General features: G+C 63.6%; 3 protein-coding genes across 5 annotated transcripts; all 3 read right to left on the bottom strand.

Annotated features, from left to right (window-relative positions):
* Positions 1-8,788: 8,788 nt before the first annotated feature.
* LOC102572579 (granzyme M) lies at positions 8,789-11,922 on the bottom strand. The gene is made up of 4 exons (XM_019497628.2): positions 11,563-11,922; positions 11,209-11,353; positions 10,117-10,374; positions 8,789-9,562 (listed from the first exon to the last, which is right to left on the bottom strand). Exons 1-4 carry the CDS (start codon positions 11,655-11,657, stop codon positions 9,404-9,406), a joined length of 657 nt encoding a protein of 218 aa, XP_019353173.2. The 5' UTR covers positions 11,658-11,922; the 3' UTR covers positions 8,789-9,403.
* Positions 11,923-12,493: 571 nt separating this feature from the next.
* C16H19orf25 (chromosome 16 C19orf25 homolog) lies at positions 12,494-15,334 on the bottom strand. Of its 3 annotated transcripts, none has more exons than XM_059719544.1 (3): positions 15,267-15,334; positions 14,599-14,765; positions 12,494-13,918 (listed from the first exon to the last, which is right to left on the bottom strand). In XM_059719544.1, exons 2-3 carry the CDS (start codon positions 14,732-14,734, stop codon positions 13,722-13,724), a joined length of 333 nt encoding a protein of 110 aa, XP_059575527.1. In that variant the 5' UTR covers positions 14,735-14,765; positions 15,267-15,334; the 3' UTR covers positions 12,494-13,721. The 3 variants fall into 3 exon arrangements, with proteins under 3 accessions (XP_059575527.1, XP_059575526.1, XP_006272185.3); XM_059719543.1 differs by having other exon boundaries at positions 15,247-15,319; XM_006272123.4 differs by having other exon boundaries at positions 15,247-15,313.
* Positions 15,335-15,944: 610 nt separating this feature from the next.
* Positions 15,945-26,789, bottom strand: REEP6 (receptor accessory protein 6). The gene is made up of 5 exons (XM_059719899.1): positions 26,609-26,789; positions 21,319-21,412; positions 20,672-20,810; positions 20,001-20,169; positions 15,945-17,225 (listed from the first exon to the last, which is right to left on the bottom strand). Exons 1-5 carry the CDS (start codon positions 26,721-26,723, stop codon positions 17,176-17,178), a joined length of 567 nt encoding a protein of 188 aa, XP_059575882.1. The 5' UTR covers positions 26,724-26,789; the 3' UTR covers positions 15,945-17,175.
* Between the last annotated feature and the right edge of the window lie 44 nt (positions 26,790-26,833).

Below are 26,833 nucleotides of genomic sequence, written 5' to 3'. Positions count from 1 at the left end.
ACGTGCTGCATGACTTTGCTATGTCCAGGCAGCTCCCGTGGCTGGAAACAAAGGCAAAGGCAGCCCTCCCGTCGTCTAGCCCAACATCTCCGGACTGGAGCACAGGCGGCTGGAGCAAGTCCTCTCCAGCATGGCAAATATGATGGTCCTTGGCCCGCAGCGGCTGGGCAAGCACCGCTGGGGAAAGCAAGAGTGAAAGCCGGACCCGGAGGACGCCCACCCTGTGCAGTCAAACCCATGAGCCCTGCCTGAATGCACGGGGCCTTGGCCACCGCGCCACGAGGCATGCTGGCGCTGCGGCCTTTGTGGGACTCCCCTTGTAGTGGACCCAGTGCGGGTCCGCTTGGAAAGAGTCAATGGGCCCAGAAGTGGGAGCCTGGACTAGCCAGCTCCTGTGGTGCATGGTGCTGGGCCTCTCAGTGTGGCTGCTGAGTTCCTGGGTTCAAATCCTGCCCTCTCCCTGTTTTGCAGGGAGGCGCCGTCCTCTTTCAATGGCGGGGCCTGGCCGCTGCGCCTCAAGGGGCCCACGGCAGCCCAAGCTTTCAGCCTTCCCTGGTACTCCAGTGGTAAGGGTGCTACCCTAGGTGGCAAAGGTTGTGGGTTCAAGCCCCAGCCTGGCTGGAGCCCTCTGGCCCCTCGCTCCTCAGTAAGTCCCTTGTGCACACAAGGAGGCTGTGCTGGGTTGTGGGGAGGCTGGGCTGAAGACCTGGAGAAGTGACTTCCTCATTGAGTAGTAGGGGGTTTTTTTTGCACTTTGAACATCATGGGGTTTCCTTTTTCGGGTCCTGGGCCCCAAAATCAAGACAAAAAAAAACCCGGCGAGCCACCGGGTGGTTCAGGACATTTTCCAACTGAGCTGCACATTCAAGTCCCCTCCGTCTTGCAACTGCGATCACCCCTGAGCTCCAGCTAGTAGGCAAGCGCCGGAGGGGGAAACGGTTGCGTAGTAGATGGTGACCAGGGGACTCAAGCCTTCGGGGACTTGAACCTGCAGCCCCTGCCACCGCTGACAGTGTCCCGAACCACCCTGCCAAAGGGCCAACCTGACTGCAGGGCCTTCCCATGGGCCTCTTCACCCGCCTCGCTGGCCACCCTGCAGGCAAACAAGCACCCAGGAGATAAGGGATATGCTGCCGGCATCAGGACTTAACCCCACAGCCCCAGGGCAGGCCTCCACCACCCTGTGCCTCCAGCCCCTCTCCTCCTGGCCCCTTGACCTGCTGCCTGCACCATGCACTGGGCCCACAACAAGGGAGCCCCTGCCCAGCCAGCCAGCGCCGCCCCCAGCCTAGCCCCATGGCCCAGGAGCCCGACCCCCTGGGGCACAGTGTTTGCACATCTGGTGTCAGCTGCTGTGGTGGGCTTCCCCCCACGGGTGGGCTCTCCTCTCCTCTCCCCCCTGCCTAAGCGGCCCCTTCTTTTCTGCTGCTCTGTGGAAGGAGGCAGCTCCTGCTGCTAAAACCTGCAGCAACAACCAGTGCAACCAATGTGCACCCCCCCCACCCCAGGGCTCCTGCACCCGGCTGGGGGCAACCAGAGGGGCTAGCACGGCCAGTGGTGACCCTGCATGCACCAGCTCTGCTGTGTCATGGGGTAGATATTTGTGCAACCCCTCCACATAGTCACAGCATCATCCACGGCCGCGGGGCTGGAAGGTCCCATAGCCATATCCCAGCCCAGCCCAGCCCAGCCCAGCTCAGGGTTTGCCTTCTCCCCACTCCAAACCCTCCTGCCTGGAGACTGCCCCAACCCCGGGGTCATCTCCCCCCGGGAGGCGGCAACAAAGCTCGTGCTCAGAGCCGGGCTTTTGGCAAACGAGCCTCCTGCTCGTCCTGCCCCCCCGGCACGAGGCGATTGCCCGCCGTCCTGGCTAACACCCCGCGGAGCACCCCTCCTCCTACCCGGGCTCCGGGGCTGCTTGACCCCGGGCACAGGCAGGGCTCCCTGGGGCCTGGGGTGGGGGGGAGCTGCCTGCCCCGCACCAAGCTGCCCCCGCCCCCGGCTCAGGCACTGCCCGGCCCGGGGCGGCAGGACGTGGCTCGGGCGGGGGCGCTCTCGGCTCCGCCCCCCTCCTCCCGCCCGGCCCGCACCTGCCCCTCGTTGAGGCCCGGGAGGAGCAATCAAGGCTGCCGGGCCGGGCCTCGTTAGCACTAATTAGCACCCTGGGTGCAAGCCCCGGCGGAGCCGGCTCCGGGGATGCTCCTGCCTTGCGGCTCCGGCACTAAGTGCCGCTCTGCCCCGCGCTGCAGCCCGGCCGGGGTCTCGGGGAGCCCGCGGGAGCGCGGGGCAATGCCCCGGGCACGGGCTGCAGCGCGAACCTCGTGCTCCGCCCCGGGCAGCAGCGGGCGGGGCCCGGAGCGAGGTCCTGCTGCCCCGGGGCTCCGGGCAGGGAGCCCTGCCTGTGCCCGGGGTCAAGCAGCCCCGGAGCCCGGGCAGGAGGAGGGGTGCTCCGCGGGGTGTTAGCCAGGACGGCGGGCAATCGCCTCGTGCCGGGGGGGCAGGACGAGCAGGAGGCTCGTTTGCCAAAAGCCCGGCTCTGAGCACGAGCTTTGTTGCCGACTCCCGGGGGGAGATGACCCCGGGGTTGGGGCAGTCTCCAGGCAGGAGGGTTTGGAGTGGGGAGAAGGCAAACCCTGAGCTGGGCTGGGCTGGGCTGGGCTGGGCTATGGCTATGGGACCTTCCAGCCCCGCGGCCGTGGATGATGCTGTGACTATGTGGAGGGGTTGCACAAATATCTACCCCATGACACAGCAGAGCTGGTGCCTGCAGGGTCACCGCTGGCCGTGCTAGCCCCTCTGGTTGCCCCCAGCCGGGTGCAGGAGCCCTGGGGTGGGGTGGGGGGGGTGCACATTGGTTGCACTGGTTGTTGCTGCAGGTTTTAGCAGCAGGAGCTGCCTCCTTCCACAGAGCAGCAGAAAAGAAGGGGCCGCTTAGGCAGGGGGGAGAGGAGAGGAGAGCCCACCCGTGGGGGGAAGCCCACCACAGCAGCTGACACCAGATGTGCAAACACTGTGCCCCAGGGGGTCTGGCTCCTGGGCCATGGGGCTAGGCTGGGGGGGGCGGCGCTGGCTGGCTGGGCAGGGGCTCCCTTGTTGTGGGCCCAGTGCATGGTGCAGGCAGCAGGTCAAGGGGCCAGGAGGAGAGGGGCTGGAGGCACAGGGTGGTGGAGGCCTGCCCTGGGGCTGTGGGGTTAAGTCCTGATGCCGGCAGCATATCCCTTATCTCCTGGGTGCTTGTTTGCCTGCAGGGTGGCCAGCGAGGCGGGTGAAGAGGCCCATGGGAAGGCCCTGCAGTCAGGTTGGCCCTTTGGCAGGGTGGTTCGGGACACTGTCAGCGGTGGCAGGGGCTGCAGGTTCAAGTCCCCGAAGGCTTGAGTCCCCTGGACACCATCTACTATGCAACCGTTTCCCCCTCCGGCGCTTGCCTACTAGCTGGAGCTCAGGGGTGATCGCAGTTGCAAGACGGAGGGGACTTGAATGTGCAGCTCAGTTGGAAAATGTCCTGAACCACCCGGTGGCTCGCCGGGTTTTTTTTTTGTCTTGATTTTGGGGCCCAGGACCTGAAAAAGGATAAACCCATGATGTTCAAATTGCAAAAAAAAACCCCTACTACTCAATGAGGAAGTCACTTCTCCAGGTCTTCAGCCCAGCCTCCCCACAACCCAGCACAGCCTCCTTGTGTGCACAAGGGACTCACTGAGGAGCCAGGGGCCAGAGGGCTCCAGCCAGGCTGGGGCTTGAACCCACAACCTTTGCCACCTAGGGTAGCACCCTTACCACTGGAGTACCAGGGAAGGCTGAAAGCATGGGGTGCCATGGGCCCCTTGAGGCGCAGCGGCCAGGCCCCGCCATTGAAAGAGGACGGCGCCTCCCTGCAAAACAGGGAGAGGGCAGGACTTGAACCCAGGAACTCAGCAGCCACACTGAGAGGCCCAGCACCATGCACCAGAGGAGCTGGCTGGTCCAGGCCCCCACTTCTGGGCCCATTGACTCTTTCCAAGCGGACCCGCACTGGGTCCACTACAAGGGGAGTCCCACAAAGGCCGCGGCGCCAGCGTGCCTCGTGGCGCGGTGGCCAAGGCCCCGTGCATTCAGGCAGGGCTCGTGGGTTTGACTGCACAGGGTGGGCGTCCTCCGGGTCCGGCTTTCACTCTTGCTTTCCCCAGCGGTGCTTGCCCAGCCGCTGCGGGCCAAGGACCATCATATTTGCCATGCTGGAGAGGACTTGCTCCAGCCGCCCGTGCTCCAGTCCGGAGACGTTGGGCTGGACGCCGGGAGGGCTGCCTTTGCCTTTGTTTCCAGCCACGGGAGCTGCCTGGACATAGCAAAGTCGTGCAGCACGTCCCGCCGGGCTGCGGGGATCCGTCGTCTCCGGCTGCTCAGCAGGGAGCACTGCGGGTCCCAGCACCTGCGCCTGCGTGAGCCCAGCCAAGGGGGTGCAGAGAAGGGGGGCTCAGGGGCCCCCAGCCACAAGGGAGTCCGGACCCCCAGCCCACACTGCTCAGCACCATGCCCCAGCCCCGCGGCTCTGGGCGAGACCTGGGTTTGGGGGCAGCAGCGGCTCGGGCTGCCCTCGGGGAGCCGAACAGCCGTGTCCTGCAGAGCGTGGAGATGTGGGGACCCAGGGCAGGCCGCCTGCTCAAATACCCTCCCCGGGGCCTGGCTCAGACCAAGGTCCAGCTGCAGAGCTGCCTCTGGGGCCCCAAAAGGCAAAGGGCCATGAGCCGGGCACGCACTGGGCCAAACCCGGACCAGCACCCCAGGCCTGCTGTCCTCGGGGGGGTCCCAACGCCGTGCCCAGGACGCAGCTCACTGCCCCAGCAAGGTTGTGCCGTGCGAAGACGTAGGAGCGGCGCGAGGGGCGGGCCAGTGACCCCTGCTGTGGGACGCCCTCCTCCGCCCTGCGCTGGGGGCAGAGCCTTGCTCCGGGTGTGGGGGGACCGCTGAGCCCAGGGGGCCGGTGCTCCCCGCCCGGGGGCTGCACACGAGCTCCTCTGCCCTCCTGGCAGGGCCCCTGCCCGGTGCTGGATCGCGACCCCCTGGGCGCGGGCTGGAGGCAGACCCGCCTGCAGCACCCCCTCTGCCAGTCCTGGTCCGAGGCAGAAAGAAGGCTGCTCTCGCCGTGGCACGGCCCCTCTGCCCCTAAGGGAGCCTTGCTCCTGCCCTGGGCCTGCGTCCGAGAGCCGGGGACCCCTGCAGGGAGCCGAGGACCTGCCTCTCGCTGGGGAACGACCCCCGGGACCCCTGCTCGACTGCAGACCCGCCCGGCTCTGGGGGGGCTGCTTGACCCCTGGGCAGAGGCAGGGCTCCCCAGTCACTGCCCCTGCACCAAGCCTGCCCCTGCCCTCACCTGCCCAGGCTCTGCCCGGAGGCCTGAGTGCAGCAGGACCTTGCTCCCGGACTGCGAGGAGCTCGACGGCCCGCTGTGAAGGCGGGTCCTTGCCAGGCACTAATTGCAGCCCTGGCTGCAGCCTGTGCCTCGTTGAGGCTCTGCGCAGCTCGCTGGCCCTTCAATGGAGGCTGCTGCAGCCGGGCCTGGTTAGGCACTAATTGCAGCCCTGGGTTCAAGCCCTGGGAGGAGCTGGGCTCCCTGGGGGTCGCTCCTGCCCCTGCCTGTTCAGGCACTAAGTGCATTCCCCCCCACTTGTTGCAGCCCTGGCTGAAGGCTCAAGGCGTGCAATGAGCTCACCTGAGCCGTAGCGGATGCTTGCACCTCCCTGCTCCATTGTGGTCTGAGCCTGGCCCAGCCAGAGCACTGCCAGAGCTGGGCAGGGGGTCAGGGTGAGCCCTGGGCACTGGGGCCTGCCTTGGCCAGGATGCGGCCGTGCCGAAGGCTGTGCGCTCGGGGCGGTGAAAAGCAAAGGCTCGGCTCCATGCAGCAGCTGCCCCAGGAGCGCCCTGGGCCCCGCGCCCCATGGGCTGCCCAGGCACGTGGCCCCCCCAGCCCGTCTGCCCCGAGCACACGGCCCCAGGGCAGTGCTGGGTGCGGAGCTGGCCCGACCCGGTGAAGCGCAGCCCAGGCTGAGCTCTAGGTGCCGCGCCCTTGCCCCCCGCCCGGGTTGTGCAGCAGCCCCAGGGGTGCCACAGCCCTGGGGGTGCCCCCCGGGATCCTCCAGCAGCTCTAGCCCAGGCCTTGCAGCACCGGGTAGGGCAGAGCCAGCGAGGGGTCTTGGCAGCCTGGTCTGCAGAGGCATAGGGGCTCCTCGCTCCCACGCATGTCCACGGTGTCTCCAGCAGTCAGGGCCCCTGCAAGCCCGGTTAGTGGGCCTCGGAGACCAACGGGACCAGAACCAACCCAGGGAACCAGTCCTGCCCTGGGCAAACCTAGTGAAGTCACTCCACTCCAGGGTCAATCTGGCCACTCCAGATTGACCCTGTTGCACACAAAAGCAGAATGGGCCCCTGAAGCCCTCTGAGCCTCCTTCCCTGATATTACAAGAAGCTGGAAGTAGAAATGGGCCTGAACCCAGACCTCGGGGAAGTCTGGACACCCGTGTGAAGCTGGATCCCGGCACAATACAAAATGATCCTGGGGGAACAGAGGTCACTGTCCACCAAGACAGCTGGGGAGTGGGAGAGCCGCAGGGTATATGCACACGGGGGTGTGTGGGGTGTGTGTACATGCCCGTGGATGCAGGTGCATGTGTGTGCATGTATCTGCACGTGCGTGCGAGTGTGTCAGTCTCTCTGTGCACGTACATGAGCTTGTGTGTGTGTTGCTCCATGCTACCTTCAGGTGTCTTTCCTACAACCTGACAAATGCAGCCTGCTTTGCACCTCCCAGAGCCCGTCCCGTCCTTCCTTCCTTTACGCTGCCGCAGGACGGCCCCATCTCCCTGGGGAGGGGGTTGTGGGTGGGGGGATTGCAGGGGTCAGTCCCTGCGCCAGCCCCAGGCCGGCAGTGCCTGCGCCTTCTCACCTCTCCTCTGGGCCTGGCCCCAGCTCCTCCTGCCCCGGCTCCAGCGGGGCTCCCTGCCCTCTGCATGAGCTCTCTGCCTCGGGGCGGCGGTGCAAGGCCGGGGTGGGGGTGGCAGTGGGGTTAGGGGATCAGCTTTGATGCCGCAGCTCTGGCGCACAGCAGCGGTGCACACAGCTTCTCTTTCAGCTCACCCAGACATTGTCTGAGCTGCAAAATGGAGCCGGGTCTGTCACCAGGTCAGTGCCAGTGCGGCAAAAAACAGGGAGAAGCCAGGACCAGAACACAGGACCTCAGCACCAGCAGTGAGAGGACCTGCACCGTGCACCACAGGACCTGGGGGGCTCAGACCCTCACTTCTGGGCCCCTTGACTCTTTCCATGTGGACACACACTGGATCCACTGCAAAGGGAGCCCCAGGAGGGCTGCAGCACCTGCCTGCCTCGTGGCCAGGGCCCCATGCTTTCAGGCGCGTCCCCCCGGGCTGCAGGCATTGGTCTTCTCTGGCTGCTCAGTAGGGACCACTGCAGGTCCCAGCGCCTGCACAAGCCCAGCCAAGGGGGTGCAGAGAAGGGGGCTCAGGGGCCCCCAGCCACAAGGGAGTCCGGACCCCCAGCCCACGCTTCCCAGCTCCACAGCTCTGGGTGAGACCTGGGTTTGGGGGCAGCAGCAGCTTGGGCTGCCCTTGGGGAGCCGAACAGCCGTGTCCTGCAGAGCGTGGAGATATGGGGACCCAGGGCAGGCTGCCTGCCCAAATACCCTCCCCGGGGCCTGGCTCAGACCAAGGTCCAGCTGCAGAGCTGCCTCTGGGGCCCCAAAAGGCAAAGGGCCACAAGCTGGCTGGGCTCTGGGCCAAACCCAGACCAGCACCCCGGCCTGCTGTCCTCGGGGGGGGGGGTCCCAATGCCGTGCCCAGGAGACTGCTCACCACCCCACCAAGGTTGCGCCGTGTGAAGGTGTAGGAGCTGTGTGAGGGACAGACCAGTGACTCCCACTGTGGGACACCCTCCTCCACCCTGCACTGGGGGCAGAGCCTTGCTCCGGGTGTGGGGGGACCGCTGAGCCCAGGGGGGCGATGCTCCCCACCCGGGGGCTGCACACGAGCTCCTCTGCCCTCCTGGCAGGGCCCCTGCCCGGTGCTGGATCACGACCACACATGGCTGCACCTGCAGCACGACCTCTTCCAGTCCCTAGTCCAGGTGTGGGCAAAATATGGCCCATGGGCCGGATCCAGCCCACCAGCCATTCTATCTGGACCGCGGGGCTCCTAAGACATTTAGAAAATTAATATTTCCCTGCTCCTGGCTGTCTGTCAAAGATGACAGGAGCCTGGGCAGTAGGACCCAAGGGAAGCCAGGAGGACTCTCCAGCCAGGCAGCAAGGCCCTGCCCCAGCCCCCCACTCCTGGATGTCCCTGCCTACTCCAGCTTTCACTGCTTCCCTGCATGCAGCTGCGGGTACCCCGGGGCCAGCCAGGGGCAGGAGTGGGTGTCCATGCAATGAGGGAAGAGGAGAGAGAGAGTGAGTGTGTTTGTGTGTGTGCAACGACAGGCACACTTTGTGTGTGCACAGAGAAAGGCACACTGTGTGTGTGTTTGTATAGAGTGAGTCCCACACACAAACCTCCACCATACACATGCACCCACACCCACCTTGCACTGCCATACATGCAAACCCCCACACCCACACCCCCTCACACAACCCCCCACAAACCCCACACCCACCCACACACCCACATGCTCCCTCACTCCACACCCACACCTATCCACCCCCACACAAACCCTCCCTCGCACGCACACCCCCCCATAGCCCCCCACAAACCTATACCAAACCCCCCATGCCCCTTCCCCCCACAATGCACAAGACTAAGACTTCATTTTCAGCTATTATACGATCACTTCTACGTGCGCTACACAAACAGGTGTAAAGCAGGACAAAAATATTTTTTGAAATCAAATTAATGAAAGTTGTAGAGGTTGGATTTTGAGACTATAATTCGGTATTTTTCTGGTTCCAAGGTAACAAAACCCCTTACTGAAAGGAGTATCACCAGGGGCAAGGGGAGGGACTTCTGGTCCCAAGATGACAACCAGGGGGTGGGACACTTGTGAAGGGGCGGGGCTACCCATGTGGCCCTCGATACCTTGCCAAAACTCGCTAAGTGTCCCTCCGCCCGAAATAATAGCCTGCCCCTGGCATATACCCACGCACACATGCATGCACACACAACTACCCATGAATACACCCACACCCATGCATACACATGCACACAGACACACACATGCATACACGTGTGTAAACCTGCATGTGCCCACACACACACAGACATGCATGCACACACAGACGCACATGTGTGTGCTCATGCTCACATACACCCCCCCCCCATGATGTAACCCTCCACCCAACCCAAAATCACCTCCTGCCAGGAGCCACAGGCCTGAGCTCTGCTCCCGGCCGGGGCTGCAGCAGACAAAGCCTCCGGCAGGGTTACAAGCTCTTCAGGACCTTCTTGATCCAGGCCTTGTAGGGGAAGACGGCTGTGGCGACAGGCGGCCTGAACACGTTGACGCAGCTCTCATCCGAGAAGGATATCACGCCGGCCGCCTCCGCCATCTTCCCACACACCACGGGGCCCCCAGAGTCCCCCTGCAAGAGTGCGGGAGGCAGGTGATGAGCTGGAAGGGGCAGGGGCAGCACCCCCTGGCAGAAGGGGGGTGCAGAAGAGGATGTGGGGCATGTTGCCCTTGCTGGGCACAACCCACAACACTGCCCCAGCCTGGGGCAGGAAGGCCGCTCAGGCTTGTTGCCTGCCCCATCCTTAGCCTCTGCTTCGGGGAGTGCAGTGCAGCCCAGAGACCCAGCTCTACCTGACACCGTAGCCCCCACACTCCTACCTGCAGCCCCTGAGCGCGCCAGGGAGAAGCAAAGCCTTGGGGTTGAACCCAGCAAGCAGGGGTGGCATGAAGCTGTCCAGACAGCAGCAGCCCAAAGGGACACCCTCAATCCCAGCTGCATTTGGGGGTCTTGGGGGGGTGCCCCTGCTTGAGCTCCCCATCACCTCTCCCTGCCTGTGAAGAAGGCTCCAAGCCACTAAAACATCAGGGTACCAGGGCAGCGAACCCGCAAACTTCGCTGTGTCGGGGGGAGCTCTGCACTGCCCCCCACCCCCCACAAGCCCATCAGGTCCCATCCATCATCACCTTGCAAGGGGCTGAGCGTTTAACAACAGCCTGGTAGCAGGTCATGGTGGGGGTCAGCTCGCCGTGCCAGAACCGGCTGCCGTTGCACATGCGCCCGTCCAGCACTTTGATGTCCAGCTCCTTCAGCACGGGGGAGAGCTTGCCAGGCTGCTTGGTCACCCCCCAGCCAGCCACGCTGCACCGTGCCCCAGCGACCCACGCCTTCTTGGGCAGCGCGAGGAGCTTCGTCTGCCGGTTCTTCTTCACCTTCCTGTCCAGCTGTGGGCAGGGGAGAGAGGCCTGGTCAGGTGCCACGTGGGAGAGGCCCCGAGACCGGGCATGCGCTGGGGCCTTTGAGCCATTCACGCTGCAGCCCCGATGGCCCCAGGGCTCGGGTCAGGAGAGGGGTGGCTCTGCCCCACACAGAGGCAGAGACGTGGGGTAGATACGGGAGCTTCGTGGCATCCCGCCTGGCCAGGCTTAGCGAGTGTTAGCAAAGGGCAAGGGGTAGCAAACCCCCAGCCCTGCCCCAAAGCCTCCTCCCAGCATGAGGCAGCTCCACCACCCACCGAGCCTGCATTTATACCGTGCACCTGGAAACTTAGAGCACCCACCCATGCTACCCCGCAGGCTGTGCCCCCCGCACCTTGCACGATGCGATACAGCCCCGTCCTCCCTGCTCTGCAGTGCCACGGGGCTTGCAGCTGCAGGTTCACGGCTTTGCAGGAGAAAGAGCTCGCATGGTATCAAGGTGTGGAAACGAGTAGCGGGAAATGACTGGGGGTTGGGGTGGGGAAGCCACAACTTCCTGCCCTGCTCCGAGCTGCAGAGAGCTGCCCCCCGCACCCCAGCCCACCCCACGCAGCCCCTCCCGGAGACACTAAATGGCCTGTTTGCCTTCACCCGCGCTAACGTGGCTTTTCCCATCCAAGCTCAAGTGCAATGCTGGCCTAGATAACCTCCCCGGGTCCCTCCCAGCCCTGCCTCTCATGGGTGAGCCCCAGCTGGGGAAACTGAGGCAGGGGAGAAGAGCGATGCACGTGGCAAGGAGACACCCTCCTCCCCCCCCAGCCCCACGGCTCTCCAGCCGCTCGCAGCTACAGGTCCAGGCACCTTCAGCAGCATGAGGTCGTTCTCCATTGTCTTCCGCTGGTAGTCAGGGTGTGGGACGGACCTGGCGATGCTGAAGCTCTGCTGGTAGGGAGAGGCCTTGTCCAGGCTGTGCAGCCCCACCACGGCCTTCAAGGGCCCCCTGTTCCTGGGGCACAGAAGCAAAGCTCCCTCGCACCAGTGACCTCCATGCCAACCGCCCCCCCACCAATGCTCCCCCCAGGAGGAAGCCCACACCGCCTTTCCAAGATGCACTCCCACTGCCCTGGAGCGCCGAGGGCAGGAGACAACGTCCGAGTCCCCTGCACGTGGCGGACGAGCCCCCGGCTGAATCCTTCCCCTTCCCTGGAGCCTCACCGTGGCAGCTGGCAGTGAGCAGCGGTCAGCACCCAGCGCGTGTGCACCAGGGCCCCCCCACACATGTGCTTGCCGTTGGCTTGGAGAGACACCATGTAGGGCCTGGAGTGCGGCTTGGCTTCCCGGCCCCCGATGATCCACGACTGGAGCCGGCCAGCTGCAGAGACACAGCAAGGGGTGCAGGGCCCCAGGCTCACGGGCAGCCCACCCCTCGCGGGGCTGAGATCCCCACGGCCACCCCAGCACCCACCAGCCGCACAATCCTTTCCTGGGGGCCTGGATTGGCCACAGCAGCATCCCGGAGCTAAGTGAGTGAATGCAAGCAGCGGGGATGGACCCTGGCTCTCCTGATGCCCAGGCCAGGGTCCTCAGCCCTGGGTTATCCCCACCACAGTCCACTCACCAGCCTCCCCAGGGTAGAGAAGCAGGAATGGCAGCAGGACCAAGCTCACAGCCGCCTTCATGATGCTGCCGAGCTGCGTTTGACTGAGCCGTGGCCTCAGTGCTCTTGCCCACCTCCCCCCAGCTCGTGCTTCCTCCCACAAAGGCTCCGAGACATGGGGGTGAAATTAGTAGAAGATGACACAGTTTAGGGTGTGAAAATCTGAAGGGTGTGAAAGTGGCACCTGCTGCACAGGGCTGGGGGGGAGGAGATGTGCAGCCTGGCTGAAAAGCAGCAGCCAAGGGCCCCCGCGCAGGGGAAGGGAAGGCAAAGGAGCCTTTTTGGGGCACCGCTGCTCTGACCCAGTGAGAAGTGGGTTGCTGGCAGGGTGGAGACACCACCCTTCTTCCCCCAGGGCTCCTGCACACCTGAAGGGGTGGCACTGGTAGCAACTTCCCCAACCCCCATCCCTTATCCAACCCCGCTCATCAATTCCTCACCCCCCGCCCCCAAAACCTCTGCCTTAAAGAACTTGCAAGCGGGAGGCGGTTTCTGGAGAACTGCGTTTTAGTAACAGCTTCCTTACTGAGGGGCGTGACACCGTGGCCCTGGGCCTGACTGCCCCCCATGCACTCAGTGACCCATTTTCACCCTCAACCACACAGTGTGCTTGCTAAATGTCCTGGTGGCGCTCAGAATAGCCCCTGGCGTCCTTCCCTACTCATCCCCACAGCAAGGCCTCTACCGAAGCCGGGATGCCCAAGGAACGGGGCTGCACCAGAAAGCCAGGTCTCTCCGGCCCCTAAAGGCCGACACTGCTCTTTGCTTTGGACACCTTGGAGGGCACGGCAGTCCTGGCTTTGCCTGACGATGCCTTCGCCCTCTGCAAGCCATCCAGGAGCTTCTGCTGGAAGAAGGCGCTGCGGTAGTCCAGTTCGTTAAGGTGCCTTAAAACCAGAGGCACCTGGTGTTTCTTTACGTCCACGTACACTGGGATCATCTTTGTGCCTTCCCGCTCGATCACGTGCTGCAGGTTCCACTCCAGGACCCGCTGGCACCAGGGGTCATGCAGCGACCGGGCCGAGAGGATGATGATGGCGACCTGACTGGCCTCGATGACCTCGGTGGCTTTCAAGGCCACCGATGTCCCAGCCACTTGGTCCTGGTGCTCCACGTAGCCCCGGAAGCCGTGCTCCATCAGGGTCTCGGAGATGCGGGAGGCCACGTCGTCGTCGTCGGGGCAGTACCAGATGGAGAAGTCGTAGGTGAACCAAGGGTGCGAGAGGGTCTTCATGTCAACGATCACCCCGGGCAGCTGTGGCAATGCCGAGGCACTCATGGCGGCTATCCTAGCCAGGTCAGGCTGCAGTTTGCTGTCTGGGAACCTGGCAGGAGGCTGCAGTCGGGAAGGGCCCGTTCCAAGAGGCCCTTTCGCTCCGAGCAGCGAGCCTGGGGCAGCCCATTGGCAAAGACCTCCCCAGGCAAGTCCTGTCACCGGTCCCCACCCACCGCCCCCAGCATTTCCAGCCACTATGGGAGGGACACTCCTGAAAAGCTGCCTTCTCAAGGCCTGGAGAGTCCAGGGACGCCGCTGCAATGCCCAGCGCAGCTTTCCGAGCCTATAAATTTAACTACGGACATAAGGGACAACGCCAAAGACCTTGGCTGCAGTCTAGCACACGCTGACAACCGCTTCAGGGTATGGAGCTGTGCTTACAAACCCGGGGCTACCCCCAAGCGCACGAATGCCTGAGCTGGCTCTGCAGCGCAGACTCCCTCAGACGGCCTTCTGCTTCATCTCCAGGACGTTCTGCTCCAGAGTCTCCCCTGCCTGCCTCAGCTCCTCGCACTTCTCCTTCAGCAGGCTGCAGGCCTTCTGCAGCCGCTGGTTCATCTCCACGTAGGCATGGCTCTGCCGATACAGGCGCTCGCTCTCCTCTTCCGAATCCTCCTTCTTCCCGGGGGCTGCCAAATCTGCAAAGGGCAAAAACACCAACTCAGGGGTGCAGAGGCCTTTCCGTGCACGGCTGGGCGTATGATACCGTGATCATCAAGGTGGGTTTCCCACTGGCAGGGGACAGGGGCAGCGTAGGTTCCCCCCACTCCGACGTCCAGTGGGAGGACCTTGGCTACACGCCGACTTCATGGAAACGGGAGACTGCTCCCTCGCTTGTTCCCGCGGCCGTATGACCGAGGGCAAGCAAATTCGGGGGCCTCCCAACCCCAACCCTCTGGGCTTGGGCCTGCACGTAGGATGCTGGCCAAAGGATCTGGAAATATCTGACACCCCAGGCAGGGGTGGAGGAATGCCGGGAGCAGGGCCACACGTGGTGCTGGAATGACTCGTGGATTTGGTATTGATTTGACTGAGGTGACCGGGGACACGAAGCATTTTCCTTAAAAAAAAAATTAAAAATGCACACAGACCTAGGACGAGCTCGGGGGGGGGGCAGGTTGGTGCATCCTGCTCAGGAGCTCGTCCCCGGCGGACCGCGAGACCGAGCGCCCAGCAACTCGCGTCTGCCGAGCCGCCAGAAAACGGCGACTTTCCAACCTCGCTCGGGAGAGGCGCGGGGAGGGCGGCCGCGCGGTTTAGGGGGGCGGGCGAGGCCCTGGGGGCGACGAGGGCACAGACCGGGGACGGCGCCCGCTACCTTCGCCGGGCTCAGCTACGAGGGCGAACACGGGGTCCGTGGGCCGCGCGCTCTGCACGTCCGCCAGGATCTGCTCCACCGCGGGCGGCGCGGGCCGGGTCGGCAGCACCACGCGCTTCTTGGCTTTCGCGCTCATCGTGCGCCGGCCTCCGCCCGGGAGCCTGCGCCTGCAGCGGGCGGGGGGCCATGAGCGCCCCCACCCCGGGGACCCCAGGCCCCTCAATGCCCCCCATGACCTGATACGCAGACCCCCCCAGCCCATCCTCATCCCATGCCCACAGCCCCCAGTGACCCCACAACCTCCCCGTGACCCCAGACCCCTTCTGATCCCGCACCCAGGCCGCTTAATGACCCCCCCCCACGACCTTATACTCACAGCCCCCAGATGTCATGCCCAGCCCCATGACCCCATGCCCAGGCCCCCCAATGACCCCATGCCCAGCCCCCCATGACCCCAGCCCCCTGCTGACCCCATGTCTAGGCCCCCCAATGACCCCATGTCCAGGCCCCCCAATGACCCCCCACCCCCATGACCTTATGCCCAGATCCCCAGGCCCTGCTGACCCCATGCTCAGCCTCCTCCCCACCCCACAATGACCCCTGACCCCCGACCCCCACGCTGCCCCGGGCGCCCACCCGCCAGCTCACCCCCAGCCCGGCCACCGTACCGCCGGTCTCGGCCTCGGCCCCGCCCGCTCGCACTTCCGGCTCCTTCCCCCGCCACGTGACGCCGGCGAGAGCCTCCCTCCCTCCACCAGCCCCGCCCCCGCACGCCCTTAAAGGGGCCGAGTCCTGGCGGCAGCGCCCCCCGCGGCGGGGCGGGGCAGTGCAGCGGGGGGGGGGTACTCGCCCACGTGCCCCCCATGTGCCAGGTGCCCACCCCAGCAGGGCAGCACTGGGAGGGGGGCTCTGCATGTCCATGCAAGACCCCATGCACATGCACCAGCCCCCTTGGCAGCGCCCCAAGCACCCTGGGGTGCCGCAGTGCCAGCCGGCATCACCCCATTGGCCGGACTCAAGGGTTCAGGGTGCCGGGGCACCGAGCTGCGACATCCCAGGCAGGAGCGGTGCAGGGTGGACTCGGGCTGGGCAGGCACCCAAGCATCTGGGAAGAAGACTAAAGGTGGCGAGCATCTGCCTCCTCCGAGCCACGGGTCTCTGCTGTAGGGAGGAGGCCCTGCCAAGTCCCCCAGCCTGCTGCCCTGGCGCCACCGCCGTGCCCCGCAAGCAGAGGCGCCTTCAGCCTCCCGCGCCATGCCTGGGCCTCACCGCAGAGAGCAACACAAACGCATCACCGGAGCGGTCGAGCGTTGCCTTTGCTCCATCTCGCACAAAACACGCAGATATGAGAGGGCAGACGTGTATTTATTTTATCTTTTACAAATAAAAGACAGAGAACCGGGCTATGGCTATGGACGGAGCTGCCCGCAGGAGCAGCTGGCAGGTTTGGGAGCCCGCGCGCACTCCAGGATGCGCCGCTTCTCGGGAGTTTCTCCCCAGCCGGCCCCGAACCCGAACCCTCGTCGAATGGACTTCAGCGGGCGGGACGGGAGCGAGCAAGGGGCACTAGAGCAGAGCACAGACAGGACGTGGTGCAGAGGGGGCTTTTCACACCCGACACTAATATAAGTCAGGTCCCAGATCTGCGACAGCAGGTCGGGGCGGTGGAAGGGGTCAGACCGGCCAGTGCCGGACATCAAACCCTCCCCGGGAAGGAGCTGGGACACATCCCCCGGGCAACAGGGGATTGCAGAACTGATGCAACCACGTCCCCGTGCCCAGGACAACCTGCTACGAGGCAAGCGCAGCTGAGCGCCTGGAGGGGTGGACGCGGGCTGCCGGGAACATTGCGTTCCCGCTGCCTGGGAGACACAAGAAGGGCGAACGGGATGCACCTGTACGTCCCCCGCGCCCCGGGGAGTCGCTCACCCGGGCTCAGCACAGAGAAGCTGAGCCAAGGGGAGGGGTGGGAAGGTCGCACACATGCCGAGGCTGCAGCGGCAGGCCCTGACCGCTCATGCCATGGCCATTTGGCTCCCGCATTCCTGCAAAGACCCGGCTGTGCTGCAAACTCTGCGTGCCTGCAGCGGTCCGTGCTGCGCGGTCCAGGAGAGCAGGCTGGAAATCCTCCCCCTCCCCGCAAGGCAGCCAGGCATGGAGGACTCGGCGCAGAGCCCTCCACGTGGCATGTGAGCCACGTGGACATCAGGTCAGGAGACCACCAGCAGGTCAGGCGAGGGAGAGCAGCAGCAGAAGGGCCAGGGCAGGGGGTGGCTCGTACCAGGCGCCTCAACACCTAGGGGCAAGGAAACCAAGCTCTGCCCAGCCCGACTCCAAGAGCAGAGAGCAGGGGCTGCGATGCCCCGGGTAGCGCCAGGGCAGGCGGAGGACAGGGGCTAGAGGGCTGCCCACGAATGTCCATGGTGGAGACCGGAGGTGCCGGCGACAGGAGCTCCTTGGGGACAGAGGACCTGGCGCGGGGACGACGGGCTCCCTCTCTCATGGTGGCTGCTGGGCAGAGCCGGGCACGCGGAGTGGGTCGGGTCTGTGCTTCGGGGGCTGCGGGAGATGCCGTCTTCACTTGGTCTTCTGGGAGTCCAGGGCGAGCTTCATTGCTCCTCTGGATGCTGGGGGAAGGCAGAGAGAAGCAGCACCCGGCCCCAGCGTTAGAGCATCTCTTAGTACTGGATTAGCACCCAGAACCCCTCCCTCTTCCTGCCCCCCCCTGAAAGAGGGAGGTCTGGTCTCCTGAGCATGAGGGCAAAGAGACATGCCCAAGGTCACTAGGCAGGGCGGTGGCAGAGGATGCCGGCACCTTCCTTCCGAGCCAGGAACCAAACCCAATCCTCAGCAAGCAGCAGCTTGCCATAGCCAGTAGGCAACACTTGATCCACTACCCCGGGATTAGCTCCTTGGACTCCCTGCTGTCCTGACAAGGCCGAGGGAAGAGCTTTGCGCTGCCCTTGGGCAGGAGACCAAGTCCGGCGAGAGCCATTCCCAGGCCCAGCTGTACGCTGGCGGGCAGAGCCCACCGTGCCGTGCGCACGCCGGCCAGGACAAGAACAGCGTTCCCACGTAATCCCCTTTAGAAGCAGCCGGAGGCCTCCTAATCCAGCACTAACACCACGACCTGCTGCCTCAGCTGCTCGGGGGTTAGCGCCGGCCCCGGGAGCAGCCCCCCTCCCCTCCAGGGAGCCAGCGCCAGGGTTATGCTTTGCTGGACCCATCCCCAGGGGCCGGAGCAGGTCAGCGAGGCAGGGCTTCTGTCCTGGGACATCCAAGTGCAGGGTGGACCGGCAGCCAGAGGGCTTTCCAAGGTCCCTGCCAGCCCCATCCCTCCTCCACGTCCCTTGGGGCTTCTGCAGGACCCATTGACATGAGCCATCTATCTACCCCCCACCCAGCCCCCAAGTAGTTCTCCTCCAGCTCCACAACGCTCATCACGCTCTCAGCTGCATCCACTAACCGTGCAAAGACCCCACTGGGCACTGCCAGGATGGATGCCAGAGAAAGGCCCTTCTGGCACCAGGCTGGGGGGCTATTGCAGCACGGGAAGGGGGAGGCAATATCCCCCAAGCCTGGCTGAATGGGGCAGGGAGCCCCAGGCTGTCGTTCTAGCCACACTTGCAATGGGCTGGGAGGAGACACCCTGGGGCTGGCGTTTCCGGCTCCCCTGCTCGGGTGTGGGTTTCTCTTGGGCAATGGATTTCCGTTCAGATGGGAAATGGGCCCCCAGAGGCATCCTGTGGCCAGCTTCTACCCTGCACCCAGCAGCTCGTGGAAGGGAGGAGAAGGGGAAGAGCCTGGCCTGGCCCTGGGAACTAGAGCAGGGCACTCGACTCCCCTCCGTGGGACTGGCCATCAGCGCTCCTCGTCACGCAGACGGACGCTGCCCTGGCTTGTGCATCCCGTACAGGTCTCCCGGATCATGGCGTGGAGACCCCAGCCGCAAGGTGTGGGTCTGTTGCACGGCATGGAGCAGCTACCCCAGCCACGGAGGTGCTGGGGCTTGGATGCATGGAGACAGGACCCCGGGGAGTAAGGGGCCACAGAGAACGGAGACGTCCCACTCCACCCCAAGGCACGTGCGGACAGGCAGGGGGCTTGCAGGGCTCTTAGCAAAGGGGGATCCGACTAGAGAGGGCAGGCCTAGACTACAGGGCTCTGCTATGGGAGACTAGGCAGGTGCACGCTATGCTCCACCAGCGAAGGAAGAGAAACGGCCAGTTAGCATGACCGCGGGGCAGAGGATGTCCCCCAGCACCCTCCGGAAGGTGCTCCAGGACCCTCTCCTGTGCATCCTACCCTCAAGTTCTCCCTGGGCATGTCTACACGTGCAATTAATGCTACTGTGCAGTAAAGCCAAGTAAATTTACTGCACAGTAGACTCATTTACTGCACAGCAAGTGCCTGCACGTGCATACGGTGACGCTTCACTGTGCTGCAGACTAACCTACTGCGCAGTAAAGCATCTCGTGTAGACGCAGCCACTGAAATAGGACCTCAGGGGTGATGCACAGTGCCAGCAAGCGTGCTCCCTCGGCCCACAGAGCACGTGCTTCCCCCGCAACGTGCCTTTCCCTGACCTCAAGGATTTCCCTCCCCAGCTCACTTAATCCCAGCAGGAGCTGCCAAGCTGAGCCCCAGGTAGGGTGGGCAGATCTGACCGCAGCCCGGTCACCGCTGACCTTCAGCTGGATTTGAACCAGTCACCAAAGCGGCTCTGCAACCACTCGACCAGCCCCTGAGCTCTCTCTGCCGTCGCACAGGGACTGGCCTGCCACGACCCCGAGCATCTTTTGCTAAGAGCCTGCTTGGAGGCTTCGATGCAGGAAACGCCGGGCTGCGACCTGCACACCGCTAGGAAAAGGCACTCGAGTCCCTGGCAGCCGGCGGGGAAGCAGGGGTGGAGGCAGTCATGCTCAACGGGCCCTCGCTTCCTTCAGCCTGGCCCGTTGCTGGGGGAGAGGGATGGACCAGGGGGTTACATACAGACAGGCTGAGCTGGGGCTGAGGCGCCGGCTCAGACATCAGCTGGGCTCTGCTGCTGACCAGAGTCCGGAGGACTGGATGGAGCGGCACAAGAGAGAAGAGGCAAGAGATTATGAAGAGGTCCCCGTTGCTGCAGAGAAGCCAGGCGGGCTCCAGCCAGATGTGGCACAGGGGGAGGCAGAGACGTAACATCTGTCCGAGGACAAGGAGCTCCCCCCACCGTGCATGTGCACGGGTCCTGCTCCCAGCCCAGGGCAATGGGAGCGCATGGGAGGTTACTAAGTCGAGAGCTGCTCTACTTCACACCCCAGCTGGGCAGGGCCCTGCACGCGGCCAAGCTGGCGGAAGATGCCCTTCGCCCTGGCCGCAGGCGTGGGAAGAGCGAGCGAGACCCGCGCAGGGCACGGTACCTTCCGTGGTGATGGTGGAGGCTGCGTCCAGGGCACTGCCGCTCAGGCTGCTGATCACGCTGTCCACCGTCTGGTGGTGCTTCAGGAAGCAGGGCCTGATGACCCGCCGGTACAGCATCTGCGAGCCGTTCCAGGAGACGGGAGCCATGCACCAGAGCAGGAACAGGCACTGCGGGCAGAGGGCACACTCAAGGCCGTGCTGGAAACCCCTCGCTCGCCAGCCGTGAGCAGTGTGGACACGGCTTGCAGGGAGGCGTTTGGCCCGTCCGGTTGCATAAAGCACAGAAGCACCGAGCAGCCCTTTCTGGGCATGGGACCGTCGCGTCCCACCCAACAAGGGGCAGCCGCATCTCCGGACACAGCCGGCCACTTCTCTTCTGTAACGGCTCTGCTCCGAGGAGACCAGGGTCAAGACGGGTAGCTTCCACGCTTCTCACCCCGAGGCTGGGATTAAACTTGCTGGAGCTACTGGCAGCTCAGCTGACTGCGTTTGAGCACCCAGGTGCCAAGAAGGGAGAGGACCTTGGACTGGAGTCATCTCTGCTAGGGATTGGGACACTTAGAGCTACGGAAAAACCATCTCTAGGTCGAGACCCAGTGGCTCCATCCCCACCTCCATGGTCCCAGGGCCGTTCCCCTCCTACAAGCCCCGCCGCGCCTCCCCGCGTTACCTTTCCAAAGTAGTAAAACGGTAACCAGTAGAGGAAGATGTCGGAGAAGAACTCGGCCACGCTGAAGACACCGTACACCACCCAGTACGTCAGCCACGTGGTGTCGTCCTCCTTGCTGGAGCTCTCGATGGCTTTGATGCTGGGGGCACAGACATGCTGTTGCATCTCCCACCTCACAGGGCTGGCGGGGGGCATGCTATAGCCAGGAGCTTCAAGGCTTGCTAGGGTCTTTGGGCACCCGTCGTGGGTGCCCGCTCGAATGCCCACTGCCCAAAGGACATTGCTCCAAGGGGAAGGGGCTGGAGACAAAGCCCGCACCTGCCCTGGGGCCAAACCCAGTGGATCTCCGTGTTTGTGCTTGGAACAACCCTGCAGGCAAGTGTCCCCCGGATCCCCGGCATTTAGCATTTGATTCTGCCAGGCCACCATCACTAGCACAGGGTTTCTCCGGCTTGCAGGCAAATATGCCTGCCCAGCTACTCCTCCCACTGTGCGCAGCTGCAGCTGGCCCTCCGCGTAGGGCCCCGCGGGACCCCCCCCTTGAAGCCCCCAGCAAGGAGACGCTGCCAGCAGACCTGCCCTCTCCTCGGGCAGAAAGCAAAGGCACCAAGGCTGGAACGAGGGCGCGCTCCCGGCATGGCACTTACGAGACGTAGGCGGGGTAGGCGAAGCCGATGAGGTTGCAGAGCAGCGAGGCGCCATAGCCGAAGACGAGGTAGAGTCCCACGAAGGTGATGGAGCCTGCCGAGAGAGGGGACAGTCACACGCGGCCTGGGCAGGAAGGGCGCCGGGGTGGGGGGTGCTTCAGGGAAGAGACACTGATGACATCCGGACGGGGAGACGGGCAGGGACCCCCACGGACAGCCATGCCGTGTTGTCCGGTCATGACAAAAGTTCACTTTTGGCTTGGGTCCCTTCCCATCTTTGGCTTTTCTACGTCAGCGCGCACACCCCCAATCAGCCTGGCTCCAGCTCAGCCAGGGAGCGCCGAGACCCACCTGCCCTCCATCGCTGGAGATTAGCTCCAACGCCCCTGAGCGGGGCAGCGAGATCCATCACCTGCTCACTCCAATCGTCACAGCTCGGGAGTGTTTCTGGCCACCGTCTCACCATGCAACGAGGCATGAGAAGGCAGCATGAGAGTTTCCCCGCCTGGGCATAGCACCTCTTGTGCAGGGCTGGCCTGCACTGAGCCAAGATGCTGCAAGAGCCTCCCCTGGACGGGGCTGGCTTGGCCTAAGTTGCTCTAAGGAGGTTTGACACATGCACACAATGTCACCGAGCGCAAGACTGGAAGACACTTGGATGCTGTGAAGACCCTGCCTGGGGGAGGAGAGCTCAGTCAGTCCCCGAGACCCTTTTCAAGCATCCTTTTAATCTCCTTACCAGGACTTGCTGCAACCTCCTGCCCCATGGCAGCAAGCCTGGTCTCACAATGCAGAGATACGTCCCTGGCATGAACCTTTGATCCTGGAGTTCCCCTCCCTTTGCCTGGGCTGGGCAGGGATTGCTGCAGGGTTTCGGGGGGTAAAGTTTGGCCAGGAGGGCTCTGGGCAGCACAAGGGAGTCCTCTAGGTTCACTAGACATGTCCAACATCAGGCAAGGCAGGGATGGAGACAGTGCCCGGCATCCCACACCAATTCCCACCAGGATGCTCCTTGCAGCGGGCAAGAGGGCAGCTCTCCTGCCAGCTCTTCATTTAGCCTCTACCACCAGCGACGCTGGGCACCAGGAACCCGGGGGTCACTTGGGGCCAGCTCTCAGCCTGCTGCCCCCCAACAGCAGCAGGAGAGCGACTGCCGGCAGAGGGGCACGGGGGGTAGGAAAGGCCAAGCCCGTCCTCCCCCAGCAGCTGCCGGAAGCGGAAGAGCTGACGTTGCAGCGGCAGAACGAGAGCCGTGGACGCCAGGCCGTTCAAGCGAAGTGCCTTTACCCCAGTGACCCAGCACGCAGGCGCTACCGAGCATGTGGCAGGTGGAGAGGCTGCAGGATCTGGGCAGTGATGATCCCCAGGGCGAGATAACCACCACGGCCCAGCTGCTCCAACACCGGCTTGCACAAATGCCCCGGACAACTCGCTGGACACCAGGCAAACCAGGACGTTTACAGCAAGGAGCAGCCAAAGGACAGCAGCTTAGTGCCCAGCTCAACTGCTGCTTGCAGGGCATGTGCTCTAATCTTGGGGTGAGCCTGGGGCTCCCACATGCTTGCCAACCGCTCCGCGCCCATCCCCGCCACTGCCTGTGCACGAGCTTGCCCTGGACAGGTTCATTAAACCCTCCCCGGCCCCTGCAGCGCAATCCTGTCTTAGCATGAAGCAGTCTATCTGGAGGCTGAGCTGCACCGGACCGCAAGCAAAGCGTCTCGGCGTCACGCCTCCCCGGAGGGTCAAAGGAGACGCATGGAGGGAGGGCGCGCGCGGGGGATCGTTATCTCTGGAATCCCAAAGGTCGAGGGGCAAGGTTCAGGGGCGAGCTCTCGGTGCCGAGCGGTAGGCGCAGTGTCCCGTGGCCCCAGCTTGCGTGTGCAACAGTCCCACGTCCTGGGCCAAGCAGCCTGGCTGTCCACGACTCCATCGCAGACAGACACCTGAAGGGTTGCCAATGGTATGCAAGCCAGAGGCTGCATCTATTAACAGGACACAAGAAATCCAGCCAAGCAACAGCCCCCAACGCAGCTCCCTGGAGACGACGCTCCACTAGCTAGTCACAGGAGGAGGCCGATCTACCCTTGGGCCCAGAGAAACCCGCGCCATGACCACACGGTGCCCTGACATGCTCCTCCTATGCTCTGGACTGCCAGGGATTTGAAAGGCACAGAAAAGCTTCAGGGCTTAGCTCTGTCTTGCTTCAAGATTAGACTGAAACCTTCCCTTGGGAGGGGCATGGGGCATTGCTTCCAGTTGCCCTCCACGGAGCATTTCTTATACTCTCCTCCAGCACGTCTGGTGCTGGCTGCAGTCAGGGCCAAGACAGATCTGTCCTGGGTCCAGCAACTCCCACATGAACATCCCCGAATCAGAGGGAGAGCCGCAAGAGCAACCGCCTCCCTCCCCAGAGCTCGCCGTGCCAAGATGACAGCTCTCCCCTGCAAAGGTTTCCCCCGGCACCGGGCTGGATTTTCCCAGACAGCTTTCAAATGGATTTAATGGGCACAGGGGAAAGGACTGTGCAAGGTGCTGGCTTTTCTTGCAAGGCGCATACCCCAGTTGGCTTAAGCTCCAACCCTGGAGCAAGGCCAGAGGAAAGAAGGCAGGGCAGGATAAAAAAAAAGCTAGCAACCAGGTGGGATTACAGCTTTGCATGTGCAGAGCTTGGATTTCTTTCCTCCTCGCAGATCTCCAGGACCTGGTTTCGAGCGGCCAGGAAAGCAGCCCACACAGCTCAACGCTGCGCTGCAGCTTTACCTGCTCTTCCAGTCCTGCTCCTGTCCCCGGGCAGACATGATCGTCTGCTGCAATGCTCCTTCCAGCTGGAAAACCAGGCAGCTGCAGGGCCCTGCCCAGTGTGAAACCCTGCGTGTGGGTGGCAAGGCCTCTGCCTGCCCTGTGCAGACAGGGCATGGATTTCTCCCACCCCACAGGCATGTTGGAAAGCATCGGTGAGACACCAAGAACCCCCTGGGAAGCAGATAGAGCGGGGTGGGTGACAGCATCCTGCAACCAGCTCCTTCCAATTCAGGGTGCAGGACTGGATCTGAATCCTGGACTCAAAGACAAACATGATGCTTAATGTAGACAACTCTGGTTTAGGGGGAGCAGGGTGGGAAGGGGAAAAAAGGACAAAGTTGAGAGAGATCCGACTGGCAGTGATCTAAGAGCAGTCCACCAGTGCCAGAAACATCGCGATTCAGTCTGCAGAAGAGAAGACGGAGGGGGATTGAATAGCAGCAGGGGTTTGCAAAGAGGATGGGGCTGGGCTGGTCTCAGTGGGGGCAGATGGCAGGACAAGGAGCAATGGGCTCCACTTGCAGCAAGGGAAGTTGAGGTTGGCTATTAGGAAAGTCTCACGAGGAAGGTGGTGAAGCACTGGAACAGGTTGCCCAGAGAGGTGGTGGACTCTCCATCCTTGGAGGTTTTTAAACAGTCAAAGCCTTGGCTGGGATGATGTAGTTGGGGCTGGTCCTGCTTGGGGCAGGGGGTTGGACAAGATGAGACCTCCTAAGCTCCCTTCCAGCCCTCCTTTTCTATGACTCCATCCCCCAGCAACAGCTGCAAGGCACGGGCTCAGCCGCTTTTGTAATATTCCTCCTGCGAGCGGCGCGGTGCCCTGCACAGCACGGCACAGGACCGACCTGTGGGCAGAGACAAAGGCACTCGTCAAGGAGCATGCCAGATGCTCTCCGCGGTCCAGGGACCTCAATGTTAAGATAAAACGAGCATTTGCTCAGGAAAGAGACCCTCATCCTTGGTGCGCGGAGGCCGACTTAATGCTGTTAAGCGTGAACGTTTGGGAGAAGCAGGTGGCAGCGCGCCGAGCATTGTTTGCTAACGGCTTGCTGGAAAGGAGTAGGAGTAGGGAAAGGACACTGCACTTTGCACGGCAGCTTCCCCAGGTGCCACATGCAGCAGTTAACAGCCAGGAAAGTCACAGCTAAAAGTGAAACAAGGAAACACAGCGTGGCACAGGACCCCAATGACAGCTCAGAGCAAAAGCGGCCTGCGTCAGGGGCTTTACCGGCATAAACTAGCCCAGCCTTGGTCCTGCAGGACCTCTAGGCCAAGCCCTGACCGGACAAGAGGCTCCGTAGGAAGGAACACGAGGCTCCAGCCCCATGGACTAGCATGTCCATCGGGCAGGAGAGAAGGCAGGACAGAGCAGAGGGAAGCCAGCTGAACTGGCGACAGGCAATTTAATTATCCCCTTTCCTTTAACCAAACCTGGCCCAGGGGCTGGAAGGGGAAAACTCTGAGCGATCACTTGTGAGGTTGTTCGATTCCCACGGGTTGCTGTAATCCGCTGCCTTATATAAGCTAAGTCATGAGCAGTGCAACCCTGCACTCAGGAGGCTTCCTGGCCTTGCCACTGCTCTGCCAGACAGCCATGGGCACTTCACTGCGCCCCCATGCCGCAGGTTTCCCCAGAAGAGAGACCAATAATACCAGCCTCTCTCACAGGGTGTGACCGCAGAAAGCCACCCAGTGAGATCCAGGTATTGTAACAGCCACAGAGCCAAGGCTGGAGTTGTTAGCCTGCGAACAGGAGCGCTGGGGAGCTCGGGCTCCTACCACCCCCCTGCAACAAGGCTTGAGAAAAGCAAAGAGGGGCAGCTGGACGGGGAGGCTGGAGCCGGGACCCCTGGCCTTGGTGGCTCTGCCGGGGGCGAGCCCAGAAGCAAACAGCCCGATCGATCTGGGCTGGCACCTGCCCTCCGGGAAAGACAAACAGTTGAGCAGGAGCCTGTTTGGAAAGCAACCACAAGCAAGCCAGGTGGCAGGCAGCACACCCTGCTCCGACATGGAGCCGAGTTTTGTCCACACGGACCCAAGGGGCGCTGGCCCCCTTCCCCACCCGCTCTCCAGTGCCAGACGCTAGAGGAAGCGACAGCAAACCCTGCCGCAGGCAAAAGGGGAACTGCCCGCGGCTCCCGCGGGGCTCCTCTGCCGCCCTGGGGACTTAGGAGCCAGCTTTGCACACACCGGTTAGTCTCATTTCCTTCCGCACGGGAGGCCCGGGCACCACCATCACTCAGCCGCTGTGCCAGTCACCGCTGCCATCCCCACGAGACCACCAAGGCAGGTCAAGGCAGGGTGGGGACACAGGCACACCCGCACACCAGCAAGCCCCAAGCTAGAGCCTGCGGCTCCAGGGCAGGGCTGCCCCTGCCCCACCTGCGCCCGAACTCCTCGCAGCCCCTCGCCCTGCCCGCTGGGACAAGGGCAAGCCTTGGCGGAGAGGGGCAAGTCCCGGGAGGGAGGGAGGGAGGGGGGGGCCCACCTGCGGCCAGGTAGGTGCGCTTCACGCCGGTCTTGGCCTCCACCCGGCCCAGCAGGTCGGTGAGCAGGTTGGGCCGCTCCAGGAAGCTCTGGAAGCGCTGCTGCAGCGAGCCCATGCTGCCCCGAGCCACCCGCAGCGGAGCGGAGCGGAGCGGAGCGCGGCGCGGCCCAAGCCCCTGGCCCGCCCGCCCGCGGCGCCGCCTCCCCGGCCGGCCAATGCGGGAGC

Source organism: Alligator mississippiensis, chromosome 16 (assembly GCF_030867095.1).
Source record: "Alligator mississippiensis isolate rAllMis1 chromosome 16, rAllMis1, whole genome shotgun sequence".
Classification (NCBI taxonomy): domain Eukaryota; kingdom Metazoa; phylum Chordata; order Crocodylia; family Alligatoridae; genus Alligator; species Alligator mississippiensis.
Note: the sequence above shows the minus strand (reverse complement) of the source record. Positions and strands in the feature narration are given on the sequence as shown.

Excerpts from the sequence above, each read along its gene's own strand:
- C16H19orf25 (XM_006272123.4), bottom strand. The coding sequence starts at position 13,283 with ATGAGTGCCTCGGCATTGCCACAGCTGCCCGGGGTGATCGTTGACATG.
- LOC102572579 (XM_019497628.2), bottom strand. The coding sequence starts at position 11,657 with ATGGTGTCTCTCCAAGCCAACGGCAAGCACATGTGTGGGGGGGCCCTG. Across the intron at positions 10,375-11,208 it reads ACGACCTCATGCTGCTGAAG|CTGGACAGGAAGGTGAAGAA; the intron begins GTGCCTGGACCT and ends CCCTGCCCACAG. Across the intron at positions 9,563-10,116 it reads AACGCTCAGCCCCTTGCAAG|GGGGACTCTGGGGGCCCCGT; the intron begins GTGATGATGGAT and ends GCACTCTTGCAG.
- REEP6 (XM_059719899.1), bottom strand. The coding sequence starts at position 26,723 with ATGGGCTCGCTGCAGCAGCGCTTCCAGAGCTTCCTGGAGCGGCCCAAC. Across the intron at positions 21,413-26,608 it reads GCGCACCTACCTGGCCGCAG|GCTCCATCACCTTCGTGGGA; the intron begins GTGGGCCCCCCC and ends CTCTCTCGGCAG. Across the intron at positions 20,170-20,671 it reads CGTTTTACTACTTTGGAAAG|TGCCTGTTCCTGCTCTGGTG; the intron begins GTAACGCGGGGA and ends CTCTGCCCGCAG.